This window comes from Ranitomeya imitator, chromosome 3 (assembly GCF_032444005.1).
Source record: "Ranitomeya imitator isolate aRanImi1 chromosome 3, aRanImi1.pri, whole genome shotgun sequence".
NCBI classification, from domain to species: Eukaryota; Metazoa; Chordata; class Amphibia; order Anura; family Dendrobatidae; genus Ranitomeya; species Ranitomeya imitator.
The window spans coordinates 100,685,456-100,708,044 of NC_091284.1; the positions used below are offsets into that span (position 1 = coordinate 100,685,456).

The window sequence follows — 22,589 nt, forward strand, 5'->3', positions numbered from 1 at the left end:
ACACATCACACTCTCCTCTGTGGTGCAGGGGCGGCTGATGTCCATGTGCAGCTCTTCAGTTTCTCCTGCTCAGAGCTCTGCACTGTCCCGGCACCTCCCCCATCTCTCCTTCTCTGCCGGGATAGCAGATAAGAGCAGGAGAAGCCGGAGCTCCGGTATGCCGGTATGCTGACCTTTCATCTTGGCTGCTGGCTCTCTCCCTCAGAGTGGCAGTGACGCTTAGGAGCCTGCTCATCGCATACCCCTGTAGCCTGCATGTTAGGGCTGCTGGCGGGATGACACCACCGCGCACAACAGGTGCGCTATGTATTAGTCACTGCCAGTCCTCCTGCGGCCCTGTGCAGCTGCTTAGACACCGGCCCGGGGGGCATATGCATTTCTGCCACCCGGCCCAGCCCGCGCCTGTTCCTGGGCATTGCCTAAAATTATAATTTAACAGGTTGACATAAATGTTCCATTTTATCAGATTCTGCAATATCAGTATTAGGCTATGTTTACACGTTGTTTTTTTGCTGGAGGATATTTTTTGCTGCGATTATTATTTTTTTTTTTTTAATGCAAATTTTAAGCTGTGTTTTACAGTACCAGCAAAAGTTATCAGATTTCAAAAATCTAATGCACCCACATTGCTTTTGAAAGTGAGTTTTTTTATAGCACACTGAATTGTTCAGTTGGCGAAAGGCCTCCCTCTCATAGAGAGATTTGGGCCATACCACAATATTACCCCCCTTGTCTGCCGGCTTGAACACAACATCAGGCAATTGCTGAAGGACGCGCAGACGCTCCCGCTCCTGTTTAGAGAGATTGTCACCATGTATATAATGGGGTATTTCCAAGAATTCTTTCGTAACCAATTGCACAAATAATTCCACATTGGGGCAAGAAGACAGAGGGGGAAATTTCCTGGACTTAGGGTGGATTGACGGTGGCACCTTACCTCCCTCTAGGGTATTGTGTTCGATGGCTAGTTCCTCCAATGTGCGTAACGCTATTTGTTCTTCCTCTGTGGGGAACAATTCAAAAAGTTTGCCGTCAAAAAAATACTTCTTAAATATCAATGCCCTAGCAAACAAATGGAGATCTTTTACCGCCGTAAAGGCATCGAAGGGTGCTGAAGGTGAAAAAGACAGGCCCCTACTCAACAGCGGTAAATCAACCTCGGAAAAAATGTGATTACTCAAATTAATTACCTTGTTATCATGTTTGTGACGTTCTGGGGACCAATAATCATGGCGTTTGATGGAAATTATACTCCCTCTGCCTCTTGAAGGAGGTCTTTGGTGGGATTTGAACCCTGCATCCCGGGGGACCAGCATACTCTGAAGTGAGCTATGGGGGCCATCATGCTGGGTTTGGGGACTGTGGTAGTCATCATACTGTGTCAAGGCCATCAAACTGTGTGGTGAGCTAAGTAGGCATCATGCTGTGTGTGGAAGAACTATGGGGGCATCATTCTGTGTGTGGTGGAACTATGGGGACATCATACTATGTGGAAGGAAGTTTAGGAGCATCGTGCTGTGTGGGGTATTCTAGTGTATAGGAGGTCACTTGTGGGGGGGGGTCATACTTAGCTGGAGGCACATTGGGGTCGGTCAGGCTTTGTGTGCGGAGAGCGACTGTATTGTGAAATTGTGGGTGGGAATTCACTGTGGAGGGATCAGACTGTGTGTGATGGGCATCTTAGATGGCATCTTACTCTTTAAATTGTCAAGAAAGGAATATCTATCATAGTAGGCGAGAACATTATGGGACTTCAGTAGGGACATAATTACTACATAATACATGTCCCTTTTCCTGTTTTTAAAAGTCGTGAAGCTTGACCCTGCCACATCAAATATTATTTCTTGGGTGTGCTCCAAATAGGAGGTGGGATCCAACTAGACATCTAGGTTCGGGGTCTGGTGATTCCTATGTACACCCCTGGGGATAAATCTTTTATGCACGTGTCACAATGACTAACAGTTCTTAAAAAGCTTTAAGCTTTTAAGGAGAAACATTACTCCTTAGACCCCAGTCCAGAGCCTCTCACCTAGCCAAATTAGTTCTCATGCTTCGCACTGACGAGGGCCAACAGCCCGAAACACCGTGTCTGCGAATTGAGATACTGATTTGGCTTTTATCCTAAGTCATATTGCACGACTCGTTAAAGGGTTGATTGTGACTTGTAGGATTGCTACCTCCAACAGGTGGCGCTATAGAGTTTAAGTCCTCTTTTTCTCTGAAGAGGCAATTTGCATATTAAAAAGCTTTACTTAGTGTGAGCAGAGTGAGCATCTCCCAGCCATAACTGCTCTAGATCATCATCAGAAGAGCCGGGTTGTGCTGTCGATGGGTCCTAATCAGACTAGCCTTTACTGGCAACGCCGTGGCACCGCAATTAGACATGTCTTCCAATTCTCATGGTGAGGGTTGGCGTGTTCTGCAGTGTGTAAGTATTATTTTGTAACCGTAGTATAATATTTGTATCACCAGATCAGACAATGGCAGCTCTAAACACTCGAGGGATGTAAAGTATTTATTATTAATCACCCGAGACTATCACAGATACCATTGAGTATCTCCACCCTGTCTTACAATGATAGAAAGACTAGCACTCACATGTACTAAAGTAGTTTCCATAAGATAATATGTTAACATTCTGTTTGAAAAGGGCTCAGGTAAAGCCGAAATGCGTCATTTATGATGTTATTTGATGATGTGATGGAATAAATCTTGTAAAAATACACACGAGTGGCGGTCTCCCTTGGCACAAGCACGGCAATCTTCCGACTGGATATATTTACAATGTCAGCCAACTTCCATTTTACAATATAATTATGGAAACAAGAAGAGATCCCATATTAAGATAAAAAATAGCTTTTATTTAATAATACATAAAATCTACAAAATAAAAAAACAAAAATTACTGTCAAAAGGACACCAAGTGAATAATAACACCTAAATACCACTGACGTAATAATACAAGGGATATTCTTATACTAACAGTATTAGCAATCACCAGATATATCTATCTGATTTCTAACCTCTCATCTAGACCGCCAGCTGGCGGCGAAACATGTCGGGGTGAGAGGACGCCAAGGAATATAGCACAGTTTATTTAGGTAATTACGATCGGTCAATGCATTTATGGGACCAGCGGTCTGATTGTCATGGTATGATGAATGGTAGCACTAGCCTCATTACCAGCCTTATATTTATATATGCCTATATGAGCATAAGAGACTGGGTGTATATAGTGTTGCATTTCTGGACAATAGGGGGTTATCCGCAGTTAACCATTATTCATTTATCATTGAATACCAATATTATTTGGCACTGCTGGGTTACTTTTATTGATTAGGTCGTGGCTTCATTTATACTGATAGGGATTGTATATATGACTTTAAAAGTAATTGACATCTTTATGTCCACTATATAGGTATACACGTTGTTTTGACAGTAATTTATTTTTCATTTGTATTATATAATGGTGGGGAAGTCACCAACCTGCCTAGATGAGAGATTAGAAATCATATAGATATATTTGGTGATTGCTAATACTGTTAGTATAAAAATATCCCTTGTATTTATTACGTCAGTTGTATTTTGGTGTTATTATTCTCTTGGTGTCCTTTTGACGGTGATCAGAAAATTGCCCACAGGAAAATTGCCCACACGGAAAATTGCCCACACGGAAAATTGCCCACACGGAAAATTGCCCACACGGAAAATTGCCAATTGCAGCATCACAAAGTTTCAGATCCATGATATTTGAGCTGCAAGGTGAAGAATGCCCACAGAAAATTGCCCACAGGCTGAATTATAGGTTAAATGCTCTGTAGGACAGGGGGATAGTATATGCATGTATACATGAGATGCTCTGCAAGGCAAAAGAATAATATATATAATTATAGGTGAAATGCTCTGCAGGACAGAGAATAGCAAAGACCTATAGGTTAAATGCTCTGCAGGACAGGGGGATAGTATGCAGGTATATGTGAGATGCTCTGCAGGGCAAAAGAATAATATATATAATTATAGGTGAAATGCTCTGCAGGACAGAGAATAGCAAAGACCTATAGGTTAAATGCTCTGCAGGACAGGGGGATAGTATGCCGGTATACGTGAGATGCTCTGCAGAACAGAATAGTATAGAATTATGGGTGAGATGCTCTGCAGCACAGAAGAATGTCGGCGAAAATTGGCCACATAAAAAACTACCGACAAGTTTATTAACCCCTTTACCCCCAAGGGTGGTTTGCACGTTAATGACCGGGCCAATTTTTACAATTCTGACCACTGTCCCTTTATGAGGTTATAACTCTGGAACGCTTCAACGGATCCCAGTGAATCTGACATTGTTTTCTCGTGACATATTGTACTTCATGACAATGGTAAAAATTCTTTGATAGTACCTGCGTTTATTTGTGAAAAAAACGGAAATTTGGCAAAAATTATGAAAATTTCGCAATTTTCCAACTTTGAATTTTTATGCAATTAAATCACAGAGATATGTCACACAAAATACTTAATAAGTAACATTTCCCACATGTCTACTTTACATCAGCACAATTTTGGAACCAAATTTTTTTTTTTGTTAGGGAGTTATAAGGGTGAAAAGTTGACCAGCAATTTCTCATTTCTACAACACCATTTTTTTTTTTAGGGACCACATCTCATTTGAAGTCATTTTGAGGGGTCTACATGATAGAAAATACCCAAGTGTGACACCATTCTAAAAACGACACCCCTCAAGGTGCTCAAAACCACATTCAAGAAGTTTATTAACCCTTCTGGTGCTTTACAGGAATTTTTTGAATGTTTAAATAAAAATGAACATTTAACTTTTTTTCACAAAAAATTTAATTCCGCTCCAATTTGTTTTATTTTACCAAGGGTAACAGGAGAAAATGGACCCCAAACATTGTTCTACAATTTGTCCTGAGTACGCCAATACCCCACATGTGGGGGTAAACCACTGTTTGGGCGCATGGCACAGCTCGGAAGCGAAGGAGCGCTATTTGACTTTTCAATGCAAAATTGACTGGAATTGAGATGGGACGCCATGTTTCGTTTGGAGAGCCCCTGATGTGCCTAAACATTGAAACCCCCCACAAGTGACACCATTTTGGAAAGTAGACCCCCTAAGGAACTTATCTAGAGGTGTGGTGAGCACTTTGACCCACCAAGTGCTTCACAGAAGTTTATAATGTAGAACCGTAAAAATAAAAAATCATATTTTTTCACAAAAATTATCTTTTCGCCCCCAATTTTTTATTTTTCCAAGGGTAAGAGAAGAAATTGGACCCCAAAAGTTGTTGTACAATTTGTCCTGAGTACGCTGATACCCCATATGTGGGGGTAAACCACTGTTTGGGCGGATGGGAGAGCTCGGAAGGGAAGGAGCGCCGTTTGACTTTTCAATGCAAAATTGACAGGAATTGAGATGGGACGCCATGTTGCGTTTGGAGAGCAACTGATGTGCCTAAACATTGAAACCTGTTGTGAATTCTGTTGTCGAACTCCCTCCTGTGGTCGTGAATGGTACTTCGGCGAGTTCTGTCTATGGGCTCCCTCTGGTGGCTATGAGTGAAGCTGCTGCTTCTGAGGTTCCTTACACAGGTGACGTGGTTTATCTTTTGGTTGGCTTCTCTATTTAACTCCACTCAGATCGTTACTCCATGCCAGCTGTCAATGTTTTAGCATTGGTTCAGTTCGCTCCTGGATCTGCCTGGTGACCTGTCTTCTCCTGCAGAAGCTAAGTTCCTTATTGTTATTTTTGCTCATTGTTTCTTTGTCCAGCTGGTTATCCTGATTTTGTCTTGCTAGCTGGAAGCCCTGGGATGCAGAGTGGCACCCCGCACCGTGAGTCGGTGCGGAGGACCCTTTTGCACACTCTGCGTGGTCTTTTGTAGGTTTTTGTGCTGACCGCAAAGATTCCTTTCCTATCCTCTGTCTATTTAGTAAGTCTGGCCTCCCTTTGCTGAAACCTATTTCATTTCTGCGTTTGTGACTTTCATCTTTACTCACAGTCATTATATGTGGGGGGCTGCCTATTCCTTTGGGGAATTTCTCTGAGGCAAGGTAGGCTTTATTTTCTATCTCTAGGGCTAGCTAGCTCTGAGGCTGTGACGAGGCGCCTAGGGAGCGTCAGGAGCGCTCCACGGCTATTTTTAGTGTGTGCGATAGGATTAGGGCTTGCGGTCAGCAGAGTTCCCACATCCCAGAGCTCGTCCTGTATGAGTTTAACTATCAGGTCGGGTGCTCCTAACCACCAGGTCATAACAGAAACCCCCCACAAGTGACACCATTTTGGAAAGTAGACCCCCTAAGGAACTTATCTAGAGGTGTGGTGAGCACTTTGACCCACCCAGTGCTTCACAAAAGTTTATAATGCAGAACCGTAAAAGTAAAAAATCATATTTTTTCACAAAAATTATCTTTTTACCCCCAATTTTTTATTTTTCCAAGGGTAAGAGAAGAAATTGGACCCCAAAAGTTGTTGTACAATTTGTCCTGAGTACGCTGATACCCCATATGTGGGGGTAAACCACTGTTTGGGCGGATGGGAGAGCTCGGAAAGGAAGGAGCGCCGTTTGACTTTTCAATGCAAAATTGACAGGAATTGAGATGAGACGCCATGTTGCGTTTGCAGAGCCCCTAATGTACCTAAATAGTAGAAACCCCTCACAAGTGACACCATTTTAGAAAGTAGACCCCCTAAGGAACTTATCTAGATGTGTGGTGAGCGCTTTGACCCACCAAGGGCTTCACAGAAGTTTATAATGGAGAGCCGTAAAAATAAAACAAATTTTTTCCCACAAAAATTATTTTTTAGCCCCCAGTTTTGTATTTTCCCGAGGGTAACAGGAGAAATTGGACCCCAAAATTTGTTGTCCAATTTGTCCTGAGTGCGCTGATACCCCATATGTGGGGGGAAACCACTGTTTGGGCGCATGGGAGGGCTTGGAAGGGAAGGAGTGCCATTTGAATGCAGACTTAGATGGAATGGTCTGCAGGTGTCACATTGCGTTTGCAGAGCCCCTAATGTACCTAAACAGTAGAAACCCCCCACAAGTGACACCATTTTGGAAAGTAGACCCCCTAAAGAACTTATCTAGATGTGTGGTGAGTGCTTTGACCCACCAAGGGCTTCACAGAAGTTTATAATGGAAAGCCGTAAAAATAAAACAAAAATTTTTTCCCACAAAAATTATTTTTTAACCCCCAGTTTTGTATTTTCCCGAGGGTAACAGGAGAAATTGGACCCCAAAATTTGTTGTCCAATTTGTCCTGAGTGCGCTGATACCCCATATGTGGGGGGAAACCACTGTTTGGGCGCATGGGAGGGCTCGGAAGGGAAGGAGCTCCATTTGGAATGCAGACAGATGGAATGGTCTGCAGGTGTCACATTGCATTTGCAGAGCCCCTAATGTACCTAAACAGTAGAAACCCCCCACAAGTGACACCATTTTGGAAACTAGACCCCCTAAGGAACTCATCTAGATGTGTTGTGAGAGCTTTGAACCCCCAAGTGTTTCACTACAGTTTGTAACGCAGAGCCGTGAAAATTAAAAAAAAAATCTTTCCCCCCAAAATTATTTTTTTGCCCCCAGTTTTGTATTTTCCCGAGGGTAAGAGGAGAAATTCGACCCCAAAAGTTGTTGTCCAATTTGTTCTGAGTACGCTGATACCCCATATGTTGGGGGGAACCACCGTTTGGGCGCATGGGAGGGCTCGGAAGGGAAGGAGTTCCATTTGGAATGCAGACTTAGATGGAATGGTCTGCAGGCGTCACATTGCGTTTGCAGAACCCCTAATGTACCTAAACAGTAGAAACCCCCCACAAATGACTCCATATTGGAAACTAGACCCCCCAGGGAACTTATCTAGATGTGTTGTGAGAACTTTGAGCCCCCAAGTGTTTCACTACAGTTTATAACGCAGAGCCGTAAAAATAAAAAATCTTTTTTTTCCCACAAAAATTATTTTTTAGCCCCCAGTTTTGTATTTTCCCAAGGGTAACAGGAGAAATTGGACCCCAACAGTTGTTGTCCTATTTGTCCTGAGTACGCTGATACCCCATATGTTGGGGTAAACCCCTGTTTGGGCACACGGGAGAGCTCGGAAGGGAAGAAGCACTGTTTTACTTTTTCAACGCAGAATTGGCTGGAATTGAGATCGGATGCCATGTCGCTTTTGGAGAGCCCCTGATGTGCCTAAACAGTGGAAACCCCCCAATTATAACTGAAACCCTAATCCAAACACTCCCCTAACCCTAATTCCAATGGTAACCCTAACCACACCTCTAACCCTGACACACCCCTAACCCTAATCCCAACCCTATTCCCAACTGTAAATGTAATCTAAACCCTAACTGTAACTTTAGCCCCAACCCTAACCCTAACTTTAGCCCCAACCCTAACTGTGGCCCCAACCCAAACTGTAGCCCGAACCCTAACCCTAACCCTAGCCCTAACCCTAGCCCTAACCCTAGCCCTAACCCTAGCCCTAACCCTAGCCCTAACCCTAGCCCTAACCCTAGCCCTAACCCTAGCCCTAATGGGAAAATGGAAATAAATACATTTTTTTAATTTTTCCCTAACTAAGGGGGTGATGAAGGGGGGTTTGATTTACTTTTATAGTGGGTTTTTTAGCAGATTTTTATGATTGCCAGCCGTCACACACTGAAAGACGCTTTTTATTGCAAAAAATATTTTTTGCGTTACCACATTTTGAGAGCTATAATTTTTCCATATTTTGGTTCACAGAGTCATGTGAGGTCTTGTTTTTTGCGGGACGAGTTGACGTTTTTATTGGTAACATTTTCGGGCACGTGACATTTTTTGATCGCTTTTTATTCCGATTTTTGTGAGGCAGAATGACCAAAAACCAGCTATTCATGAATATCTTTTGGGGGAGGCGTTTATACCGTTCCGCGTTTGGTAAAATTGATAAAGCAGTTTTATTCTTCGGGTCAGTACGATTACAGCGACACCTCATTTATATCATTTTTTTATGTTTTGGCGCTTTTATACGATAAAAACTATTTTATAGAAAAAATAATTATTTTGGCATCGCTTTATTCTCAGGACTATAACTTTTTTATTTTTTTGCTGATGATGCTGTATGGCAGCTCGTTTTTTGCGGGACAAGATGATGTTTTCAGCGGTACCATGGTTATTTATATCTTTCCTTTTGATCGCGTGTTATTCCACTTTTTGTTCGGTGGTATGATAATAAAGCGTTGTTTTTTTTGCCTCGTTTTTTTTTTTTTCTCTTACGGTGTTTACTGAAGGGGTTAACTAGTGGGCCAGTTTTATAGGTCGGGCCATTACGGACGAGGCGATACTAAATATGTGTACTTTTATTGTTTTTTTTTTATTTATTTAGATAAAGAAATGTATTTATGGGAATAATATATATATTTTTTTTCATTATTTAGGAATATTTTTTTTTTATTTTTTTTTTACACATTTGGAAATTTTTTTTTTACTTTTTTACTTTGTCCCAGGGGGGGACATCACAGATCAATGATCTGACAGTTTGCACAGCACTCTGTCAGATCACCGATCTGATAGCAGTGCAGGCTGCTTCACAGTGCCTGCTCTGAGCAGGCTCTGTGAAGCCACCTCCCTCCCTGCAGGACCCGGATCCGCGGCCATCTTGGATCCGGGTCTGGAGCAGGCAGGGAGGGAGGTAAGACCCTCGCAGCAACGCGATCACATCGCGTTGCTGCGGGGGGCTCAGGGAAGCCCGCAGGGAGCCTGCTCCCTGCGCGATGCTTCCCTGCACCGCCGGCACATCGCGATCATCTTTGATCGCGGTGTGCCAGGGGTTAATGTGCCGGGGGCGGTCCATGACCGCTCCTGGCACATAGTGCCGGATGTCAGCTGCGATAGGTAGCTGACACCCGGCCGCGATCGGCCGCGCTCCCCCCGTGAGCGCCGCCGATCGCGCTGGACTTACTATCCCATCCGTGGTCATAGGGGCGCACCCCACCTCGACGGGATAGTACGTCCGATGTCAGAAAGGGGTTAAGAACAGTTTTTTAAGGAGTTCTAATAACAACTATAACTTAAGTTTATTAAACAATCATTGCACACCAGCAAATAATTAGCTGTCCGATGATTGTCCTTGACTTCCATGGGCTCCATTGAAATACAATACAGCACAACACAGGCAGCAAAGTAAATGTAAAATGGATTTCAACAAAGGTCTCTGGGCCCAGTTTACTTCTCCAGGTTCTACAGGTTTGGTTCACTCATCCCTAGTCCCAGAGTAGAGATTCTGTTCTTAGGAGTTGTCATTCCACTGTGCTAACAATAATTCTACTCTCATTGTGGTGTGTCTGGGCCTAGAGACCCTTATTCCACTTTCAGGGCAGTCTGTATGGGCCTAGAGACCTTTATTCCACTCTCATTGTGGTATGTCTGGGCCTAGAGACCCTTATTCCACTCTCAGTGTGGTATGTCTGGGCCTAGAGACCTTTATTCCACTCTCAGTGCAGTGTGTCTGGGCCTAGAGACCCTTATTCCACTCTCATTGTGATGTGTGTTGGCCTAGAGACTCTTATTCCACTCTCATGGTGGTGTGTCTGGGCCTAGATACCTTTATTCCACTCTCATTGTGGTGTGTCTGGGCCTAGATACCTTTATTCCACTCTCATTGTGGTGTGTCTGGGCCTAGAGACCCTTATTCAAATCCACTCTGCATTTCCTTCCATCCTATGCCTGCCTGCACCTGCAGTATATGTGTATGATACATAACTATGTAGGATCTGTTCACTCTTACTCTTGGTAGTCATAAGTGGACAGGGAAGGAAGTGCAGGCCCCAGATTCACTGCCACTGAAGTCAATGGGAGAGCTGCGCTGCTATGGCACTTCCGCTCCTCTGACAGATTCTGACTCTTCTGCTGTGCCTTCTGGGCTTCCAGTACCATCTATCTCAGCCAGCAGCACCCTGCTTTTGGTGGGCACCCACTGAGATGATGATGATGTATTAGATCTGACCTGCAGTCCCGTGTAACTCCACAGGTAATACAGTGATTCTTTTGTGGGTACTGATAGCAGTGATGGCTCCTCTGGATCATACTGCTGCTGGTTCTGCCTGTGCTGCTGTTCTGGGCTGGTGGGAGGAGTAAGGCAGAATCAGTGAGAGAGGAGAGCAGACTATCTGTTGCTGAGAATGACAGACTGCTACAAACCACAGATCTTCAGCATGTTTGCAGTTTTGCACTAGGTCAATTGTAAATCACAAGTTGATCACACATCATGTGAACATCCTCACCTTGCACCTCAAATATCATAGATCTGAAACTTTGTGATGCTGCAATTGGCAATTTTCCATGTGGGCAATTGTCCATGTGGGGAATTTTCCTATTGGCATTTTTCCTGTGGGCATTTTTCAGGGAACCCCTTTTGACAGTGATTTTGTTTTTTATTTTGTTGATTTTATGTATTTTTAAGTAAAAGCTATTTTTTATCTTAATATGGGATCTCTTCTTGTTTCCATAATTATATTGTAAAATGGAAGTTGGGTGACATTGTATGTTGAAGTGCCCTTTGTATCATTTAGGACCTTTTGGTTGATAATGGATATATTTACACCCTGTATTACCAGGGATGGTGAAATGTTTGTGTTTAACAAGGCTAGGGGGTGACATTTTACCTAGGGGAAAATCCTATACAGTGTTGTGGGAGAAAAAAAAAACATGCACATGAGTTGGAATTGATTTTGGACATGCCCCATAATGAGAGGGATGACATGTATCTATTGCTGTTGTATTTGCATAGGACAATCTAGGACATGTCAGCTGTAGTGTTGCAATCACTGGTTAGACTCTTACAGGTCCGTTCTCTATTTCCAGGCTCTTTTCCACTATGTAATGTGACACTGTATCTCATTATTGAGCCTTTAGGGCTTTCACCCTGTGCGGTCCCAACCTTGTGCATGTGTCCTCAGGTCTTCATGTCTATGCAAGTAGGATGAGCAACAAAGCAAAGTGTCTGATGAGCGGTGCCAGACAGGAAGTTATGGTTCACTTTCTCTCCGCTGCAGAACTCATGCTTGGAGCGCAGACAACACCAACATCCCAGCCCAACTCCAGGAGAGAATTTACAGACTGCAGAAAGTTACATTATATAGATAAAAGCTTTGTGACACCTGCACGTTACACCTACAGGAACTTTTATGACATCTCATTATGAATTCATAAAAATTAATGTGGAGCTTCCCCCTCTTACCCTTCCTAAAACAGTTTTTTGTCTTCTGAGAAGACTTTTGGCATGTAGGGATTTTTCCCATTCTTCCAGAAGAGCATTTGTGCACTGGCCTGGCTCGCAATCTCTTTTCTAGTTCATCCCAAAGGGGATCAATGGCGTAGAGGTCAGTCAAGTTCTCCAACACAAAACTCTTCCAACCGTTCCTTTCTGGACCATGTATACTGGAGCACAGTCCATCTGGAGCAGAAAAGGGCCTTCCCCACATTGTTCCCACAAAGTCGGATGTATACAATTGTTCAAGATGTCTTGATGTGCCGAATCGTTAAGATTTCTCTTTCTGGCATTTGCAAAACACAAACTCGTTCATCAGACTGCCAGACAGACAATTGTGATCCGTCACTCCATGGAACACGTTTTCAGTGCTCCAGAGTCTTTACACCACTTTATCTGACACATGTTGTTGTGCTTGGTGATGTAAGTCTTGGTCATGGAGACTCATGCCATGAAGCTCCCAATGCTGTCATTCTGGAATAGGAGGCCAACGGTGTATAAAGTCAGTTCATGAGATTTCTTTCCTCGTAAATATTCCAGCTTCAATTGTGAGTGATGTTATTGAAAAGTGGAAACATTTATGAAATGCAACAACAATTGAGCGGTTTCAATGAGTGAGTGGGTTCACCAAATGCTGGGGTGCATAAAAGTCACTCTGCTGACTCCACAACTGCAGAGTCCAAACCTCCTCTGGTATTAAAGAGGATGTCCGGGACTTTGTGAAAAACCAAAAATGTACCTAAGCAGTAACAGGCAGTTAGTTGCTACCTACCTTCCTGTTGTGCCCGTCACCATTCTTCCCCGACACAGATCGGTCACAGGCCACTCCTGCTGGCGATTCAGCTGACTCTGCTGACGTCACGTCGACAGAGCGGAGGCTTATTCTCTGCACTGCTCTGTCGACAGAGCAACATCATTCTTATTGACAGCCGGATCTCAGCTTCCTAACTGGTGGCAAAGCCCCAGATATTCCCTTTAATATCAGCAAAAAAATGCACTATTATCAGTGCGATCTGTAGAAGGATCCATCCTGTCACAAATGTACAGACAGACTGCACGGCACAGGGATGGATATTATACATCTGCGATAATGGAACCGAATGAAAAACCTGAATTCAATGATCAAGACGTGTTCCCCAATACATTTATCCATGTAGTGTATAGTCACCTAAGGAGCACCTACGGGGTACTAGTTATGTATACATTTCTAAATGATCTCATAATAACAGCAATGCGTCCCAGAACAATGATTGATTAAAACATTGATTAAAGACTTTTTGTTGGAATAAGTTTAAATGCAACAACTCCATTCCTGTTGTAGTCTGCATTGAATGTCTATGAGTGTTCATTTGTCAGCTATGCTGTGATTGTTAAAGTTTGTACAAAAAGGTCAGAGGACTCTCACTGATTGCATCATTCTGCTGCTGTTTCCTTCACAGAGAGACATGTGTTACATGGACTAGATTATATCGGTAGTTACTGTCAAAGCTTTCTTATTTTGTTCCAGTTCAAGCTGCATATATTAAACACAGTTTGCCTTACGTTGGATTCTGCTGCTTATATGAAGTAACACGCGCTGCTGTGGTAATACTCCGGCTAACAGGTTATGGGCCCAGCCACCGGAAAGTAAATGGTAAAAAGCCCAGTCACCGGAATAAGCAGCGAGCCAAGCGCAGACAGCACAGAGGAACCCCCGGAATACAAGGACACCGGAACGCAAAGGTACCGCAGTGTACAGAGCACCGGACAGCGCAGCTTAAAGGGCCAGTAACAAACAAAAAAAAAAAAAAAAAAAAAAAAAAAAAAAGGTACAAGAGACAAGAATGTCTACAGAAAGGAATGCAGTGAAGTACACAGTGCCAAGTCTCACAAATCACAATTACAGCTCCTGGAAATTCAAGGTAAAGATGTTACTTATAAGAGAGGGTACATGGAAATGTATTGAACAGCCTGTGCCTGACCCAGTACCGGGTGATTGGCTAGAGACTGATCAGAAAGCACAAAGCACTATTTCCCTCAGCATAGATGATAACCAGATTGTACATGTATGCAAATGTGATACTGCAAAGAAAATGTGGGAAGAATTACAGAAAGTGCATGAAAGGTCAAATCTCAGCAATAAGCTATATCTTATGAGAAAGCTGTATCAGTCTAAATTAAGTGATGGCCAGCATATGCAGGACTATATCAGAAACACCCTAGAGATTGTGGAGCGCCTAAGGGGTATTGGTGAAGAAATTAAAGATTTTCATGTTGCTGCATTACTATTAAGTGGTCTTCCAGAAAGTTATGACACGCTTGTGACTGCATTAGATGCCAGACCAGATGATGAACTCACACTAGAATATGTGAAAGGGAAACTTGCAGATGAATACAAGAGAAAGTCAGAGACTATTAGCAATAATATATGCAAAGCAGAAGCAGCATTAAAGACACAGTACTTTTCTAAAGCTCAGAGTCATTTAAAGGAAACTCGTGAATGTTTTGTCTGTAAAAAGCCTGGTCACCTTAAAGCAGACTGCAGAGTGTGGAAAGCAAGAATGAATCAGTTTAAAAAGCAGGACAGTCATCAAAAGGTTAAAACAGCTGTAAAGAAGGAAGATGCATGTATTGCGACTGCATTTGGGGTCAGCACAAGCCCATATGCAAACCATGTTTGGTGTATTGACTCTGGAGCGACTGCTCACATGACACGTGATAAAGATTTCTTCATTAATCTAGATGAAAGCAAGTCTGAAAAGGTAATTTTAGCTAATGGTCACTATATGACATCAGAAGGAATAGGAGATGGTTATCTCCATTGTCAAGTTCAATCCTCAGCACAAGTCAGAAAAATCCCAGTTAAAGACGTGCTGTATGTTCCCAAACTTGAAAGTAACCTTTTATCTGTAAAGAAGCTTGCACAACAGGGAAATATAGTTACATTTAAGGATGACAGATGCATCATTTCAAAGAAGGGTCATACCCTTGCCGAAGGAAAAATCAAAGATGAACTTTATCAGCTGAAATGCAATGAAACTGTTTACAGTGCTAGACAAGATTTTCATAAGGACTGTATTCATGTGTGGCACAGACGCCTAGGCCACAGAGATCCAGAAGCAGTAAAGAAACTAGCTCAACTTGCAAATGGTATTGCAATCAACCAGTGTAATCAAACAATGAAGTGCACAAGTTGCCTAAAAGGGAAAATGTCCAGAAAATCGTTTCCTAAAGTAAGCACTACTAAATCTGCACAGATACTGGATTTGATACATACAGATGTGTGTGGTCCAATGAGTGTTCTTACTCCCAGCAAGAAGAGATATTTTCTCACATTCATTGATGATTATTCCAGATATACTGTTACTTACCTACTTCAAAGTAAAGATGAAGTTCCACAGAAACTTGAAGAATATCTTGCTGCAGTTCTTAACAAATTTGGAAGAATACCAAAGGTACTGCGAGCAGATAATGGAACTGAATATACAAGTGGTAAAGTGCAAACCATCCTGAAAAAGAATGGAATCGTGTTCCAGACAACCGTTCCATACAACCCAGAGCAGAATGGCACAGCAGAGAGAAAGAACCGAACTCTTTGTGAAAGTGGAAGAAGTATGCTATTTGATGGAAACCTACCTACAACATATTGGGGAGAAGCCATCATGACTGCTACCTATCTTCAAAATCGACTGCCAAGTAAAGCTACAAGTAAAACTCCATATGAGCTATGGAACTGTGAGAAGCCCAACCTGAAGCATCTCAGGATATTCGGAAGCAAAACTTTTGTGCATGTTCCCAAAGAAAAACGTTCTAAGTGGGAATCTCATGCAAAGGAAGGAGTTCTTGTGGGGTACAGTGAAACTCAGAAAGGATACAGAATCCTGCACCCACAGACCAACACAGTAACAATCAGCAGAGATGTAGTGATTGATGAAAACTCAGTATCGCTCAAATTTCATGAGGTTACGCAAATAATTCAACCTAAGGAACAAGAATTTCAGTCAGTGATTCCAGACATTGAAGAGAATCTCAAAGAAAATACTGAAGTCTGGATATGCTCTGAAAGTACTGAAAAAGAAACAGAAGAACCAAGCCAACCTCAGGAGATCAGAAGATCAGAAAGATCAAATAAAGGAATTCCAGCTAAACGCCTTTCTTATATGGTCAGATCAATTCCAGAAGAAGAGCCACAGTCATGGCAGGAAATGCAAAAACTGCCTATTCATAAGAAGCAAAAATGGATAAAAGCTGCTGATGAAGAAATGGAATCCCTTCATAAGCTCAAAACATGGGAGCTCACAGAGCTACCTCAAGGCAAGAAAGCAATTGGATGTAAGTGGGTCTTTAAGAACAAATATGACTCCGAAGGTAATGTTCACCGTTTTAAAGCAAGATTGGTCGCAAAAGGATATTCACAAAAATATGGTGAAGATTATGATGCTACTTTTGCTCCAGTTGCCAAGCAAACTACATTCAGAACTTTATTATCCATAGCTGCTGTTCAGCAGATGAAAGTAAGACATTTTGACATCAAAACAGCCTTTCTACATGGAGACATTGAAGAAGAGCTGTACATGACTCAACCAGAAGGCTATGTTAAAAGGGGTAAAGAGAACCTTGTTTGCAGAATGCAAAAATCTCTCTACGGCCTTAAGCAATCAGCAAGAGCATGGAACACTAAGATGAACAAAGTGTTAATCGACGAAGGATTTAAAAGGTCTCAAGCGGATCCATGTTTGTATACAAAAGGTGTATCACAAGATTGGATGTATGTTATTCTATATGTGGATGATGTAATAATAGCGCATCAAGAAGAGAGAGAAATTTCAAAACTAGGTCAAATTCTGAACAAGCATTTCGAGACCAAGGACCTTGGAGATGTGACATACTATTTGGGAATCCAAATCCAGAGAGAGGAAGATGGAAGTTTTCTTCTTAATCAAAATTCTAAAATCTCCACAGTTCTAAACCAGTTTGGAATGTCAGAAGCCAAAGGCATATCAACTCCAATGGATCCATCTTACCTAAAATTGGAAGGAGAAGAAGATCTGCTACCCACAAATGACAGTTACAGACAAGCAGTGGGGGCACTTCTATACATAGCAACCACAACCCGTCCAGATATCTCAGCCACAGTGGGAATTCTCTGCCGACGTGTAAGCAAGCCACGCCAAAGAGATTGGAATGCAATTAAGAGACTTCTTCAGTATCTTAAGGCAACCCAAGAGTTAAGTCTAAAGATTTCTGCATCAGGAGATCTAATTCTCAGAGGATATGTAGATGCAGATTGGGCTGGAGACTCAAGTGATCGAAGATCAACAAGTGGTTACTTGTTCAAGTTAGGACACACTTCAATCTCATGGTCCAGTAGAAAACAAGTGTCAGTTGCATTGTCTTCTACAGAAGCAGAATATACATCAGCTGCTCATGCAAGTCAAGAGTTAATTTGGTTGAAGCAACTTTTGGAAGAATTCGGCAAACCACTAGCTGAACCAACTGTTATCTATGAGGACAACCAAGGATGTATCAAGCTCGCCAGCAGTGAAAGGATAAGTGCAAGAACAAAGCACATTGATGTTAAACATCATCACTTGCGTGACTTAGTAGAGCGTGAAGTTCTAAAGTTTGTTTACTGTGAATCTGACAAGATGTTAGCAGATGTTTTGACAAAGCCATTGTCAAGAGCCAAGTTTGAAGAATTCAGAACTGCAATGGGACTAACAGGATAAGCAGTTGTTGAGTGGGGGTGTTGGAATAAGTTTAAATGCAACAACTCCATTCCTGTTGTAGTCTGCATTGAATGTCTATGAGTGTTCATTTGTCAGCTATGCTGTGATTGTTAAAGTTTGTACAAAAAGGTCAGAGGACTCTCACTGATTGCATCATTCTGCTGCTGTTTCCTTCACAGAGAGACATGTGTTACATGGACTAGATTATATCGGTAGTTACTGTCAAAGCTTTCTTATTTTGTTCCAGTTCAAGCTGCATATATTAAACACAGTTTGCCTTACGTTGGATTCTGCTGCTTATATGAAGTAACACGCGCTGCTGTGGTAATACTCCGGCTAACACTTTTATATGGACCCATTGTGTCTCGATATGTATTCTGTTTTCATAAAGAGGCATGCAGAGGATTTTACTCAGAAAGATGTTGGATGAATCTGACAGATCTTTTTCTCTAGTGGGGATCTACATGCTTGTAGTTTATAATTCCTCTATGATTGAGCTTCTCATACACAATAGATATCTGTCAGCCGAGCAAATGTGCGGCCAACCACCCTGACTCCACCATATACAGTAGTTCTCGGCTCAGATGAGCGCTTCTGTGTCCTGTATGATAGTCACTGCCAGACTCTTCTGGCTGCGGCTTATGTCCCAGAGAGCAAAAGGATTGGCAGTACGAAATTGGACATGCCAGGTCCTCCCAACATCATCTATAGAAGAGGCCAAGAGGCCCCAATATACATTAATGTCAGCTGATATCGGCAGATTTAGCCATTTTTAGTGTTATGATTATAGGAGTCTTTATGGTAATTAGGAGGCGAGCTTGTAAAAAAAAAGCTTGTACTGAGCAATATAAAAGAGACAAGATATTGCATTTAAACTGTACTCACTGATATTAACTGTGCCCTAATGGAGCGGAGAAAAAAAAAATTATCAGGAAATCAACATGGATATGGCGTGCTAAAACCGGACATTCATTTAGATACTATATGTGGCAGAAGCTTAGACACACTTAACAAAAATAAGTTTCATAATTTTTTATTGAAATTTCAATAATTTGTGTTTTTTATTTTTGTTTCCTCAGTGCTTCAAAAAAGAGGCATGTCTTCACACCAGAGACTCCTTTCATTCCAAAGTCATCGGTGCCTGTAAGCAGCAGAGAACCGGGACTGTGGGGTAAGCAAAGTCTGAATGAAGCATGTACTGGTATATACATCCCGCTGAATAGTTACAATTGCAGATTTCCAAAACAGTCCCTCTGTTCTGAATGAGAGTGATCATAGAATGTCAGAGTATACATCAACTGGTTAAAAGTGCTGTACCCGATCCTGCTTACTTATGATGGATAATACCATGAAGGAAAAATTATTATCTGAGTCTAGGTTTCCCCATAGACTTTAATGTGATGAGGAAAGGCCACATGTAAAAACCCGGCATATGTGTTTTTAGGACTTTTTCGTACCGAGGACACTCTATAAACACATGTAATCTGCACATCACTTTATCAATAGTTTTATCAAAGCTAAGTAAGAGAGAATATCCAAAGGAAAGCTGCTTTATTTAAAAAATTATGTGTCAAAAAGAGTAAAAATCTACAGCTGAAAAAAATGCTATAAAAACACATGAAAAAAAAAAATCGCACTCAAAATGCAAGTGACTTAATTTATCTAATTGGTGCAGAAAATCTACAACATTAAAAACTCACCAAATACTCATTGTGGGAACGTAGCCTTACATAGAATTGTTATCTTTTGGTATGATTGTAATATACATCAGGCAGTTAGTATTAAAACATAACACGGAGCATATAAACCACCAAAGAATACGTAGTAATTAAAAAGGTATATTTTTAATGACACAATAGATCATGAAAGACAATACATAGCATGTATCTCAAAGCAGTTTTATCAAAAACAGAGCTATTCAAATCCGGTCAAAGGTGCACCAATAATGTGGTGTCACCCCACAGGCATAAATACGGGGAGGAAGAACCACAGAACCAAAACCCTTAATCGGGTATACATATAAAGTGACAGTGCAACTAATTACCATATATAAAAAGTAGTTTAGGAAATAAGAGGCTCACTACCACCACATAGGGGAAAATATGTACTATCACTCATTTTCTAAGGGTACCGTAACATTAAGCGACGCTGCAGCGATCTAGACAACGATGCCAATCGCTGCAGCGTCGCTGTGTGGTCGCTGGAGAGCTGTCACACAGACAGCCCTCCAGCGACCAACGATGCCGAGGTCCCCGGGTAACCAGGGTAAACATCGGGTTACTAAGCGCAGGGCTGCGCTCAGTAACCCGATGTTAACCCTGGTTACCAGTGAACACATCGCTGGATCGGCGTCACACACGCCGATTCAGCGATGTCAGCGGGTGATCCAGCGACGAAATAAGGTGCTGGCCTTCTAGCTCCGACCTACGATCTCACAGCAGGATCCTGATCTCTGCTGCGTGTCAAACACAACGATATCGCTATCCAGGTCGCTGCAACGTCATGGATCGCTATCGTTATCGTTGTAAAATTGTTCAGTGTGAAGGTACCTTAAGGTCAGTGACCATTCAAGTTTTTAGACCTAAACAGTGGTGATGCAAGTAATCCCATTATTGGCTCTTAACCGTATTCATGGCTGTGAGTGTAGACACGCGCCCCTATGCGAGTTTTGCATGGGCTCACTCAGCAGGCCAAGATGGTATGTGTCCCCAATGTCCTTCTTATATACCTTGATCATATTCACTGAAGGAGGCGCATGTGGCCGAGCAAACATAATGGCTTGGCACAGGAAGCGCTCCTCATTCTAATGATACAGGCAGCAGACCGATAGAATCACCAGTGCACATCTCCAACGCGAGTCTCGGCCATGGCATCACTGGTAGTGACGTGTGCGGGTCATTGACGTCGTTGGGGACTTCCCCGTGACCCGCTCCGGGGATGATGCAGCACCCGGGGCTCGTTGCTTGGCCACATGCGCCTCCTTCAGTGAATTTGAGAGGGGTATATAAGAAGGACATTGGGGACACTTATACCATCTTGGCCCTCTGAGGAAGCCAACGCGAAACTCGCATAGGGGCGTGTGTCTACACTCACAGCCATGAATACGGGTAAGAACCAATAATGGGATTACTTGCATCACCACTGTTTAGGTCTAAAAACGTGAATGATCACTCACCTTAGAAAATGAGTGATAGTACATATTTTCCCCTATGTGGTGGTAGTGAGCCTGTCATTTCCTAAACTACTTTTTACATTTGGTAATTAGTTGCACTGTCACTTTATACCTGATTAAGGACTTTGGTTCTGTGGTTCTTCCTCCCCGTATTTATGCCTGTGGGGTGACACCACATTTTTGGTGCACCTTTGGCCAGATTTGAATAGCTCTGTTTTTGATATAACTATTTTGAGATACATGCTATGTATTGTCTTTCATGATCTATTGTGTCATTAAAAATAAACCTTTTTAGTTACTACGTATTCTTTGGTGGTTTACATGCTCCGTGTTCTTATGTTTTAATGGAATTTGGGAGCTCCAGGGTTATAGCCTATACTAGTCCCGGTTGACAACCGTAGGACTATTTTGCATAATATGGTTTCTATATCTGAGATCTTGTATCTTATCAGGCAGTTAGTAGTGGAGTCAGTTTCGATAATCAGTCTTCGATTCATTGCTCCTTTCAACTTCGTGACTGGCATTTGCGACCTTTTAAAGCCAAAACACTGTCTTAAGACTTTCATCAATTCACCCTGTGTATAATCTTCCTGTCACATCTTCATTTTTTAAAACAAGAAAAAAAAAGAGCAGTGAAAAACGTAAAAAAAGAACAAAACAAAAAAAAACCTCCACAGAAGAATGCTGCTTGTTGCAGTGGTGTTTGTGCAGGTTCTTCAGTGCTCAGGCTGCAGAGCTGACGTTCTCCATCTATAAGTGCGTGGTTTCTTTCCCCATAGCAGAGGTCAGTGACGGCCTTGGTTTATGATCTGATCACAATAACATTCCTCATTCTGATCCACCCTGACTTTCCCAAATATTTTCCTTCTGGGTGTGCGGCCTGGTGCATGTGTTCTTCCTGCAGGTCATAGTATTAGTGTTAGTGAGGCAGAAGAATGGTGTCATCTTTACCATAGTGACAGCCAGCATGACGCTCCACCTTTTAGAGCCAGATTTACTTCTTGGGAGAAGGAAAATACTTAACTAGTTACATGCCAAGCATCTCTTATATTGTTTTACAGAAGACAGGTACATTGATACAAATAATAACAATAATATCTGATCAAGAAAGCCACTAAATTAATAGTGACATATACAGTATTCAGGTCAAATTATGATTTTGCTTGAACTAAGTGTTGATTCTTGGGGCAAATTCACACAACAACCATTGTCAACATTTAACACATACATCACATCGACCCATAGAGTTTAGTAGAAGTATTCACACATCATTTTTTTTCTGTTAAAGTGGTTGTCCAGCCTTAGGCTACTTTCACACTTCCGTCTTCTGATGGCCGTCACAATGCGAAGTTTTGGAGAAAAAACGCATCCTGCAAAGTTGCCCGCAGGATGCGTTTTTTCTCCATAGACTTGCATTAGCGACACATTGCGACTTATGGCCACACGTCGCATCC

General features: G+C 42.2%; 1 protein-coding gene across 4 annotated transcripts in view; it reads left to right on the plus strand.

The window, feature by feature from the left end:
- The window catches only part of RAB34 (RAB34, member RAS oncogene family), a 70,962-nt gene that overhangs the window by 8,780 nt on the left and 39,593 nt on the right, over positions 1–22,589 (plus strand). For all 4 annotated transcript variants that reach the window (XM_069761221.1, XM_069761219.1, XM_069761220.1 and 1 more), the window contains exon 3: positions 19,043–19,134. In XM_069761221.1, the coding sequence (XP_069617322.1) occupies positions 19,043–19,134 (92 nt within the window). The remainder of the gene's footprint in view (positions 1–19,042; positions 19,135–22,589) is intronic.